Source organism: Urocitellus parryii, unplaced genomic scaffold (assembly GCF_045843805.1).
Source record: "Urocitellus parryii isolate mUroPar1 unplaced genomic scaffold, mUroPar1.hap1 Scaffold_83, whole genome shotgun sequence".
NCBI lineage: Eukaryota > Metazoa > Chordata > Mammalia > Rodentia > Sciuridae > Urocitellus > Urocitellus parryii.
The window spans coordinates 1,144,986-1,157,241 of record NW_027554189.1 but is presented as its reverse complement, the minus strand read 5'-3'; the positions used below and the strand labels follow the sequence as shown (position 1 = coordinate 1,157,241).

The window sequence follows — 12,256 nt, the reverse complement described above, 5'->3', positions numbered from 1 at the left end:
CTGTAATATTGCACTCCTCCAGGTAGGTGGGTTCCCAGACAACATACCTACAGGGGCCAGTACCAATGCCCATGCACCTCTGCTCTACCTCTGCTCCCCTGTCCCTGGTGCCCCCAGGATCCTTCCTCAAGAAGGTCTACCCCCCAAACCTGGCTGTTCTGCATTTCCCTCTCCCCCATGCCCCCTTCACCTACAATCCTCCTTCCCTGATTCTTTTTGTAATGTCTGAATCCAAGCCAAATAGGGCAGAGGCCACGTTTTTTAACAAATTCTTATAAACTTCCCTGAGGGAGAAGTAATTAATCCTTCTTCTGAATTCTAGCAACACTTTATTTGCATCCCTTGTACGGTACTTAGCACCTCCTGTTTTGTGCTTATGGTGGGTGATGCTTAGTAACTCTAGCTGCTTCTCTTTCTCCTCTGGCCATTGGCCTTAACATAGTGCCTAGCCCCAAACAGATATTTGAGGAATATTTACTGAGTCGTGAATGGCCCTCTGTGATTCTGATCACTTCTCTACCCTAAGCCCCTGGAGGATGTTATTTAAATGAAGAGTGATTCTCCAAAGAGGAAGGGGGCCTTTAAAACATTCCCAAACTATAGTATTCTCCTTCCTCTACCCCCTCCCACCCCCCAGAGTTGCTGGGAGTCCATGTACTAGAAGGGATTGAATAGCATTTCCTGAGTAATGGGTGGGGGCAGGGGCAGCTAGCAAGACAAAGATTAAAAGTCTGCATAAAAATATTCTCTTGTCCCTGTACTGTGATGTTTTATGTTTCACTTACATTGTAATACCATTCCAAGAACTCTGTCAATACTAAGGGGCAAGGTCCTCTCTTCCCCTTGGAAGACATTCAGACACACATTTAGACACATGACCGCTGATCAGCTTAAAAGGAATCAAGGCTTTCCACAGGGAGAGGAAGAGCTCCCACCAGCACCTTTCTTAGGTAGAAAAGCAAATGCCAGAAGAACTCAAGCCCAGAGAGCCACACCAGGGGTGGCCAAGTCTGAGTGAGTTTTGCTCTAAGCCAGTGAGCAAGGCCAGGTTTCTTCTAGCACAGGAGCTGGAGGGCCTTGTGAGGGCTCTGGAGAGGAGGCTGCTTCCAAAACACTGAGAATGCTGGGTGGGTGGCTCTTCCAAATGTAAGGAATGCTGACAAGACTTGCCCAACATGCTCCAGAGCAATAAATAACTACATAAACCATATAGCTCTCCTCCCTCCTCTCAACACATAGATACAAAGAAGACTATCATGGATGTCCACCTAGGAAAATGATAATTATCGTTTGGACATGCCTGATGAAGATATTCAAGTCATGTGAAAAAGACTGTGCAGGACCACAAGGTTAAATTTCAATGAGATTCACTTATAAGGGAAAGCTTCCATTCAAAAAATTCCTAAGAGAAGGAAGTTTCTTCCATTTGTCTTCAAATACTGTTTTAACACTGATTTCTGCCTAAATATCATGGCAAGTCAGGGAAGTTCACTGACCAGCTGGAAAAGGAAGGGGCCTGTATTTCCCACCTGCTCCACAAAGGATTTAGGGTGGTAACCTGTCCTTGTTAAAGAATAACAGATGGGATATAAACCCCTCCCAGAAAACACATATCTAAGCTCTCACCTTCTGTTCTGTGTTGAGTCCTGGCTCAGCCACTGACCAGGTAAAAGATCTCACTCCAAATACACAAACAACCCTCTGAAAATTGTAGGGGATTAGAGAACTCTCATTAGTCCCTTGCACACAGAAGGCCATCGCCATGAAGATAAAGCATTACCAGTGTTTTCTCTACCTTCGGCAAGTTTAGGATACCAATGAAGACAAACACACCCGCAAGAGCAAACCCACCCGAATAAGATGGGGGTGATAACCTCAGAAGTAAATGCTGGGGGCTGGGGTGCTCCCTGGAGAAGAGAGAAGGCACTGTGTATGGGCTGGAGGTCAGGGGGAGGGCTCAGAGCTAAGGATGAAACCAGGCCAAATCTAAATAGGCAGAGATAGGTGAGGGTGGGGAGACACCCTCAAAGGCTAGACCATGCTGGGAGCCTGGAAGTGGGCAGGGGAAGCCAGCTTCCTTAGGCAGAGGCCAAGTCAACATGTTTGTCAATAGAGGGGTGTACAGCTTATGTATCCCTCCAGGTCCTTGCTGGAGCCCAGGCCAGTGTGGGAGATGGAAAACACACCCAGTCCTTGTCCTCAAGGAACCCACATGGCCTAGCAGCTCCCAGACGTTGAAGCTATCAAATACCATGACCTGGATAAGGAGGCTGAACAGGACACAAGGTTGTGTAGAGTTACTGAAGCCTCTTAAAATAGATCAAGGTTTCAGAGTGACCGATGAACTAGAGAAATGGCTTAGCAGAACAGGCGTGAGAAGCAGACAGACACAAAGACCTATTTCTACTCAGAAAAAAAAAACAGCTACTCTCAAAGTTGGAGAAGTCACTTTTCAGTGTTTACAGATTTCAGCAGGTAACTGCGGTTCCTTTAACCCATTTTGTCCCATTGTCCCAGATATGGAACACCTATAAAAACTTAAATATAGCATATACCATGTAATATAATTGTATGCTCTATAATATAATTCAATTATTATAACAAGAATATAATTATATTATGACATGATAATTATCACAATATTAATATTATATATATATATATATATATATATATATATATATATATATATGCCTTAGATTATGATTTCCAACTTACTTTAATGCACCTGTGTCAGTTTTGTTGAAATATTCACAGAATTGAAAACTCAGGACTTTACAGGTAAAACGCAGAAGCAAATGAAATCTACAAAATGTTGGTATGTGGTGAATTTCTTCAGGACTCAAGAGGGCATTTAAAGAACATGGGACAACAGGTGCAACAGAAAAGTTGAGCAAGATTTTGCTCATTGTATGTGGAGGGACAAGAGAGGTATTGTCTGATACCACAGGACATGAGTTAAAATTACACTGAGCTTTCAGGTAACTATCAGAAGCAGTGACTGGCCCTGGGAAAGCTATAAACAAAACAAATCTAAAAAGTTGTCTAAGATTATAGTATAATGACACTCAGAGAGCAGACAGAGGAGAGAAGAGGAAAGGAGATTCTCCTGTTTGGTCATGACCTGCTTTGAGTAGGTGACATTAGCTTCAGGTCTCTATATTCCTTTTATGCTTTGTTTCAATTTTTATTCTGAAAAGTTCCAAGTCTTATTCAATAGTAGACAAAGTGTAATAAAACTACCATATCTCCATTACCTGAGCTTCTCATTAAAACATAATCAACATTTTGCTAATACTGTTTCATTTTATCCATGTTTAAAAAAAATTTTTTTAAGTAGTCTCCAACATCCTGTCATCCAGATGAAACTTCTGAGGTTTCAATAGTTCTATGATTTTACAGTTCAGGAAATCATTTGTGCAACAGTATGACTGGCACATATACTGTATCCTCTCAACTGCCCAAAAGTTTAAACAAAGGAGACCAACTTAAACACTGACTGGAAACAGTCAATTCAAATTGATACTTAATTGTCAAGCATGAAAAAGGTCCATATATTCCATGTGGACATATTCACTGAGTACCCACTATATGTCAAGCACAGCTCCAGCCTTGGGAGATGTGAGAGAGAGAGAGAGAGGGGGGGGAGGGAGGGAGGGAGGGGGAGAGAGAGAGAGGGAGGGGGAGAGAGGGGGGGGAGAGAGAGAGAACCAATCTTATTGAGGCTTCTGCATTGTTAAGTTCTTCTGAAGTCAGAGACCCATTCTAACATGCATCACAACCTAGTTTTAGAGAGGAGTTTCAGTTTCTATTCCCCTTCAACTGGCACATTGAGTCATCTTCTTTTTAGAACTGGCATTCAGAAGTCTCTTGCCATGCCAGTGGTAGAGTTACCTCTCTGTTTCTCTAAGCTTGTAATAACTGCTGTTAATAGTTATAATCCAATGACTACTGTTAATGTTATAATCCAATTAGTAATAAATATGTCCCTAATTTAAATGATTTTCATAATCTATACACATGTATAGTCCATAAATATTTTCTGAACATTGTAAAACAAATAAGAATTTAAATAAAGGCAAAAAAATAAATATCCATGAAAGTTCTAATATTTCCATCCTGTACCCTAATAGATGGTCTAGCTGTCCCCATAGGGTGAACATTTCCCCATTCTGAGAACTGACAGTGTGCTGTGCACTCCTTGTGGCCTCTGTTGGTCACCTGCCTGGCTGGAGTCACTGTCCATTTCCTCCTATGAGTGACAATATACAAAACAGCTAACTTCAGAGCTTGCAACATTTGAGAGGCAGAACCACAGAGTCTGTCAAAAGAAACTCATATGCAGGGGGAAGACAAATATTCAACATCATCCAGTGACCAAGAGAGACATGCTGGAGAGGGCAAGCACTGCTGGTGACTGTCACAGGTCATATTTAAGAAGCCAAATGGACTGGGCTGGCTGTTGTGGTAGAAGGAGAATCTAAGCCATGGGAGCCACACTGGACTCAGAGTCTAGCCTCATCTGAGGAGGTCTGTCCTGGATACCCCACAGCTTCAGACCCTACCCCAAAGGCCAAGGATCCTCACCTTTCCTGAGTTCTAGAGAAGTCTTGCCATCACCAGCAAGAGAAAAAGGAGAGGAAAACAGACCGGTGCAACATTACAGGCAACCTATAAGGCGGGGCTGCTCAGCCACACGCTCTGGACTCCTGTTCCATGCTTCGTGAGGTGCGGGGCTGGACTGCTGAGTAGACTATGTCCCCGCCCACTGCACATGCTGGAACACCTAGGCACAATGTGCATGACTGCCCTACAGAAAGAACAAAGATCTATTTGACCATTTCATTAGTGGCACAGAAATGTGGTACAGTTTTAAAATAGAAATACCAGGTAAATGAAGACTATAGTACAGTTATGTAAGATTATCTAAAATTTGACATTAATCTCTCCTCCCACATCCTGCAAAACCCACAGCCACCTGCTTCTAACATAAGTGAAACAAAACAGAAAGAAATCCCTCAGAGGTACTCCTAAGCTCAAAGTTTACACCCATGAAGACACAGGTTTTGGTCTTGAGATTTTTCAATTACTTGATCTTAACTATAAGATCTAATCTATGCATAAAATAGAATAGACAAACCTGCAACATTAGATGACAAGAACATATATTCTTGTCAGGAGCCATTTCTATGGGGCTCTCTGAATATTTCCTAGTCCGAATCAAACATCAGATAATATGACATACTTAAGAGCACTAAGGTGCTATGTTAAAAGTTCCTGAAAACACAGAAATGACAATGACTAGGTCTCCTGCATGCTCAAGTCTTAAGAGTGTGGCTGGGGTGCCTATGTGAAGAAGCAAGAAACACACACAGGAAAAGGCACATGAAGGATAGAGACAGGGATGCTATTCAAAATATTTAATAACCAATATGGCCAGACATTAACCAATCAGAAAAGACTCAGGCCACTGCTCAGACCAGAAGCTCTGTTAGGCAGTGGATGAGTCCTTTGGTTTCTGAATTAGGGGTGGAGCTCCCTGGGGCAGCAGCAGTTTTCTAACTAGCATGGGAATAATGCAACATCTCCACCTGCAAGGCTGCTGATGCCTTCCGGCTGAATGAATGTCATTGAGCCTCAGGTTACAGTGAGTGATGGAGTATGAGAAAGGGCAGAGTTACTCCAGGAGTGACTCTAAAGAGCAGGGTTCTGAGGAATAGGGTTAGGACGAGGAATGGCATTCCAGATGGGCCAAGGTAGACACACAGGGGGTCTGTTCTGGATACTCTACAACTTCAGTCCCTACCAGGACACAGGACGGCCACTGGGGCATTGAGACAGTTCACATACAGTCTTAGGGCACAGCCCTGTGCCACCAGCTTATTTTCTATAAATCACAGTACACAATGGATTGGTAAAGGTAGGGCAAATAGCAGGTTGAAGCCAAGCTGTAGAAAGTCCCAGGAAATAAAGACGTGGGGCCTTACAGAGAAGGGCCGTAACCGTTTCTGCTCCAGAGGGATACAACCAGACCTCTGCTCCAGAAAAAGTAGTCACTGTTCCTCCTGCCGTGTTTAACTAAAGGCTTTCACTGTCTAACCCAGAGGTGACAGGCTCCAGACTAGATGGGCAGTCTTCAGAGTGACCTGGCAATAGTGTGTAGGTATTGGGCAATATTGTACAGAGAATGGGCTAGAATAAGCAGAACCTGCTGACTTGATGGGATTTCAGAACATAAGTCAAGGACAGTAGTGAGGGCCAGCCATTCCCCAAACAGGCAAAGGGCCCAGGAACAAAACTCCTGTGTGTGTCATGGCCAGAGGCAAAGACAGGTTGTGTAACCTTGGCTGAGTCACCTCTTCTCCCTGCACCACAGTTACTGCATCGAAAAGATGAGTGAGTTGGGCTGCTTCAGAGTTGGGGTTGCTCTGCAGAGCCTCCAAGGCAGCAAGGGAAAACAGATGATACAACCATATCTATGTGATCTGCGATCCCGCCCATACTCAGCCTCCCCATTTTAACCACAGCAGATCTGTTCTTATTTATTTCACATCTTGAAGTCCCACCTAAAATTTCACTGGGAAAAACAGACTCATAATCACTAGTGATGCTACTGTGCCCTTTGAGCCCTCAAAATTCACAATTCTCTTGTCTATGACAAGTTTTCGATATGATCTAGAACATGTGGAGAAGTCTGTTTCCAGTAAAAGGGCCCAAAGAAAAGCAGCAGAAAGCAAACCTATGTTTTCATGGAGAGGCCAACCTCCTACAGTGGCATTATTCCACCATCTGTGGTAAGCCTGGGTTCCCGTGCGCACTTGGAATGTGCTCTTTTCCTCCGGTACACCTGATGCATTAATCATGTGTCCTGACTGTTCTCCAGGCTTTCAAGACCAAGTTCAAGGGCAGACAAAGCCATTTACACTTTAATTCTCTAAAAAGCAAATGATATCATCAAGCACTGAACCAAGCTGAATGAATCAAAATTTGTTGTCTCTTTCAGCACTGTGGTGGCACAAAGGGAAAATTCATGGAAGATTATAAACAAGATGGAGAAAAAAATAAGGAGCAATGATATAGAAAAAGGAGACTCAGCACAGTCCTGCTTTGCCACCAGCTGAATAACTTGGAACTTTCCAGCCTCTGCCGCACTGAGAATCCTTCTAGCTCTCAAGGGTCAGCAAAGCCAAGCAACCAGGGCACAGGCCCTGAAGTCAGACTGTCTAGGTTCAAATCCTGGAATAGTCAACTTAACCTCTGCACCTGTTTCTTTAACTTTTGTAAAGTATGGATAAGAAAGAGTAGGACCTACCTCACAAGGTCATTGGGGGACTAATGAGTTAACATACCTGAAGCACGAAGAACAGTGCCTTGATCTGTCTGTCACCCCTGTGATCCCTGAGCCTTGGCCCTGTTCTGGCTGCGGCCACCACTCTTGTGGCTGCCAGAGCCCTGTTTCACAGTTGACAGTTGTGCCTTGAGAGTGAAACCAGTCCCTGCTGCAACTTTCTCTTAATGACATATAGGGTTTTCTGACTTAGTGGATATGGGTATTTCTTCCACAACAAACCTCAGGGGAAAGTGCCAATTTCTACAGTAGACAAAAATGTGCAAACAGACAGATAAGACATTCAGCATACGTCCCACTCAGAATGAGGAAATGGTCTAAAAGGTAACCCACATCTCCTACTCTGTTGCCCCAACTCCTTTCAATTTATCTTTCCAAACCATGAAAACCTTATTTCAACAGTTTTTCATTAGAACCCAAAAGTCCATTGAAACCCATACATTAATAAAACAATTTTCAAATCATTGTCAATTTCAAGAGATTTAAAGCAGAACCTGATTTAATTTTTTTTTTAAAAAAACTAACAAATATTGGTAAACTGCCTTGTAAAAAATAGCTGTTCCTCAATATCCAGCAAGGAGAAGTAAATAAATTAAAGCATATTCCATAAAGTATACAATGCTGTCATCTTTGAAACTCATTTTTTAAAAATAGTACATAACAACATGAGGGAAGTGTTCACAATGTAACTTTGGTAATTAAAATTAAATTGCCAAAATTTTTATCTTTGATTAACAATGTATGCTTTAAGTTTTTAAAAAATTGTTAAGGAAAAAAAACAAGAGAAAATACACTAAATGTTATAATAGTACTTCACCTCTAGAAGACCTTTTTATTTTTTTTTACTTCCCCAAATTTCTATCATAAGCATCCATTACTTTTATAATAATAAAAAATAAATAAGTACAACTGGGGAGGGCAAAATGGCCTTAGATAAATTTCAAAGTGTTTATTTAAAACTTGAAGACCAGCAAATAATTCTTGAAGAAATTACCCAGGCCACCAGTTTTGAAATCATAGATTTAGGAATCAGCAAATACATTTGGAGGCAGATGTCACAGGGGCACAGAGCCCTTTCCTACCTCCAGGTGAGTTTCTGTCCAAGGGTGACATCCTTTTAGCCAGCCACACATCAAGGAAGAAGCCATCAGATTTCATCCCCCACTTCTTGATTCCTCTAAGGTTACAACTGACTGAATACTGTTAAGAACTTGCACATGACAGGATATCAAGAGCTGGGGAAAATTAACATAACTCACTCTGCCATGACTATCTCTTCTGCCATTACATATCACCCTAGGATTAAACAAACTAAAATTTCCTAGGAGTTGACATTCAGCATCTTATAGACACAACAGTCTCAGAGCTGCTGTTACAAACACTGGTAAAACTGCCTCTTCCTTCTAGTTCACCCCACATTCAGTTGCTACTTCAGGGCTTTAAAGTTCTCAGAAGCCCCTGGAAGAACTAACATGTACCCAACCATGGGCAGCTTCAGATCAGCTTTGTTCACCGAAAATTACTCTTCAGGCAAAATTACTCATCATCCAAACAAGACTGTCCATAAAACATTACTAATGGATTCTAACATAACAGAGTTTGGTTATAAGAGACAGTGAATGCAAAGGAATAATGGAGATCTGTTTTAAAATGCAAAGTTGCTCAATAACTTCAACTGATCTTGGAAACTAATGCTCCTTTGAAGTTACAAATATAAACTTAGAAATTATTAGTATTCCTACAGACTTGCCCTTTCCAGAGAGGAAATTTAGGAGAGAGGAGAAATCTCCAGCTATAAATGAACCCGATCTTTTCCCAGGCTCCTCCCCTAGACACACAGCCATATTCCACAACACTGTCACATCAAAACTAAAGATGCTGGAAGACTTAGACGCAAAGTAAAACACTGTGGCATGCTGATACATTTTGAGTTACCCCGAACTTGACTCAGAAGCAAACAGGTAGCTATGAAAACTGTACCATTATGGTATAAATAGATGGCCTTTCCCTACCTGCATTTGTCACATATCACTTCTTAAATGTCAAAAATTAAAAATCCCAGAGATTTCTTTTGAGTCAGGCTGCCTACAATAATAATAAAAATCCTGCCAAAATATGAATAACAGAGACAGGAAGGAAACATGTCAAAATGCTCATAATTATGAGGGAAGGGTGATTTTTTTTAAATCTTCTATATTTACAGTAAATTTAGAAAACAGAAGTTTTTAATATGCATAACTTATTTTGAGAGGAGAGGTATAAGTTATACTACTTTGAAAGATTTTCCCTTTTCCAGTCATAGAATTTTAGCTCTTTCATGAAATTTTAGTCTAATGCAGTCTTTTCATAAATGAGGAGTTGGTTTCAGGGTAGGAAAGGATTTTCCCAATTGAGCCAAAACAAGAAGGAATGTCTCCCAAGACCTGGTCCTGTGTTTTCCACTGTATCATCCTGCCCTTTCATGCTCCAAAATGATGGGTTCCTTTTAGTTCGACCTTCTCAAGCCCATGGCATTGCAGATCATTAACTCAAAGTTAAGTTCTGGGCAACGTCCACCTGAAAGAAGTTTTTGGTAGATTTTTTTGCTTGTTTGTGTTAAGTCAACACTTGGTTTCTTTGGAATAATCACAGGTTAAGTTGTGAAAGGTGTGTCAGAAACTGCAATTTAACCAGTTTCTCTCAAATTAATCAAAGGTCAATAACTAAATGGTACTGATTGATAGTTGGAGTATTTTGGATATTAATGCATCAAGATACAGCTTAAAAGTCTTAACCAGGGCACTTGAAGGGCACTTTTATAATGGCTATTCTTAATTAGGCTCCATAACCTTGAGCTTGGGTGGAGTGCGGATAGGGTTTGCAAGCCCTGACATTCAATGCTGATTAGTTGGAGTCTGTCTCTAGATTCTAATCCACGCCTTCATTCAAGTCATCTACCAAAGCTGACCCTCTACGCTATAAAGTGATAGAGATCATCTTTTGTTGCCTAATTAAAAAAAAAAAAAGGCCAGAGTGCCTTAAATCAATGATTCTATCACGGCTATGTACACTCCTCTGGAGACACCGCGAGAATTTCTACATATGGCAACCTGCTTTTGGTGCTGCCTCTGACCCTTCAGAGAGCGTTCCGCGCAGGGGCCATCATCACACTCAGGCACCGGTCCAGTCTAGCTCCCAGCGTGGCCCTAGCACGCCCTACAGACCCTGCCCCTGGGGCACAAGGGATGCCTGCGGCCGAGAGAACACGGTCCCGGATCAGGTAGGACCACCTCCACGCACCTGGGCTGGGCCTCCTACTGTGGGCCGGGCCGGTCCCCGCCGCCACGCCAACCAGGGGCCGGTCTCGCGGCACACGTCCCTCGGATACGCGGTGCACCAGCCCCGCGCCCGCGCCACCAGCGGGAAGCGGCGAGCAGGCAACTCGGGCTCCAGCACAGGAAGCGGCGGTGAGAGGGGCGGCCTGGGAGCTCGGGCTGCCCTGGGAAGCGAGGCCGCAGAGCAGAGACCGGAAAGAGGAACGTCTCCGGGAGCAGCGAGCTGTTCTCGCGTCCCCACTGCGCACCGCCTCTGAGGATCGGCCCCGCGGTGCAACCTCAGCCCCGCGCCTCCATCGAGAACCCGCACCGCAGCGGGAGCAGCTGAGGCTCCGCGCAGCGGGCGCACTCACCTCCTCCGCTACCGGGGCCGCTCCGCCGACGGCTGTCACTGCAGTCCACTCCCAGCCCAGCGCAAAGTCCTGGTGCTATTTAAAGAGTCTCTGCCGCCACTGCCCACTGGCTGAGCCCCGCCCCCGCGGCCGAACTAGGCGGCTGTAAGTGCGCGAGCCGGGCCCGCTCCACCCTGCCTTGCAAGCCCTGCCCCATCCTCCAGGCCCCGCCCCCCCGCTGGGCGCGTGCGTTGCTAGCGGGTGGCGGGCAAAAGCGGCTGAAGTCACCCGAACAGCAGTCCGGTTTCACAACGAAATCTGAGGAAGGGCAAAGGGTAAATCGTAGTGCCCCAGCCCCAAAGGCCCGGAGACTGCGAGTCTGCGATGCCTTGAGGTGGGAGACGTCTTTTTGCACCTTGCACGCTCAGCCACCTGCCCCACTGACTTCTTGTAGTCCCCGGGGTTCTGCTCTGTGGATGTCTGGTGGTCCAAGAGTTTCCCTTTCCGTTTTTCTTTGGCACAGACTTATGCGACCCCTTTTAGCAGGATTTCACCACCGTCCCCACCCTGAGTTTCGCCACAGTCCCTGGCAGGGAAGACCTGTGTGGACTTCCACAATGTCCTAGACATGAAGCAACCCTGGACAATTCAGGCCCCAGGATAGTGAGAGCAAAAGAGATTAGGCATTGCTGAAGCATCACATTCACCTGCTGAGTTCTTGCCATGCAGTTTTGAGGGATTCTATGGGATGAACTTTGAGGGATTTTCAGACACCAACGCAATTGTTTTCAGGCTCACATCTCAACTGTTACTTTTCCTCTTAGTTCCTGAGGCCTGCCAGTATCTTTAAGCTCTAATAGTTGTCCAGTTACAGTGGTGTTTGCACCAAGCATTGGGCAGAGGTCTAGTACTGCTTTGAATTTGAGGGATGAGAAGAATTATTGTTAAAATAAAGGCCTCTGGTGATAATGTTGTAGGGACAAACGAGGCCAGGCACCGAAGATAGCAGGAAACAGTTTTATTTGGCTGCAGCCAGGTTCAGAGGGTACAGCCTTTGCTGTAATCAATCAATCCCCTGAACCCGGAGTTCAGGGAGTTTCAGAATTTTATATCCAGAATGTAAGGGGAGGGGCTCAGAATTTCACAGTCTGCAGAAGTTCACATAAAAGCAGCTTTTTCTTTCACTGTCCTGGGCAAGTTAACTCTTCAAGGACAACACCTGAGAAGGGGAGAGCTTCATCTCCCCTTTCTATCCTCCCGCT

The 12,256-nt window shown here is 44.2% G+C and overlaps 1 protein-coding gene across 1 annotated transcript in view; it reads right to left on the bottom strand.

The window, feature by feature from the left end:
- The window catches only part of LOC144252995 (uncharacterized), a 37,749-nt gene extending 25,862 nt beyond the window's left edge, over positions 1-11,887 (bottom strand). The window contains exons 1-2 of the mRNA XM_077794981.1: positions 11,807-11,887; positions 10,628-11,090 (exon numbers count right to left, since the gene is read on the bottom strand). Of these exons, the coding sequence (XP_077651107.1) occupies positions 10,628-11,090; positions 11,807-11,887 (544 nt within the window). The remainder of the gene's footprint in view (positions 1-10,627; positions 11,091-11,806) is intronic.
- Positions 11,888-12,256: the final 369 nt, after the last annotated feature.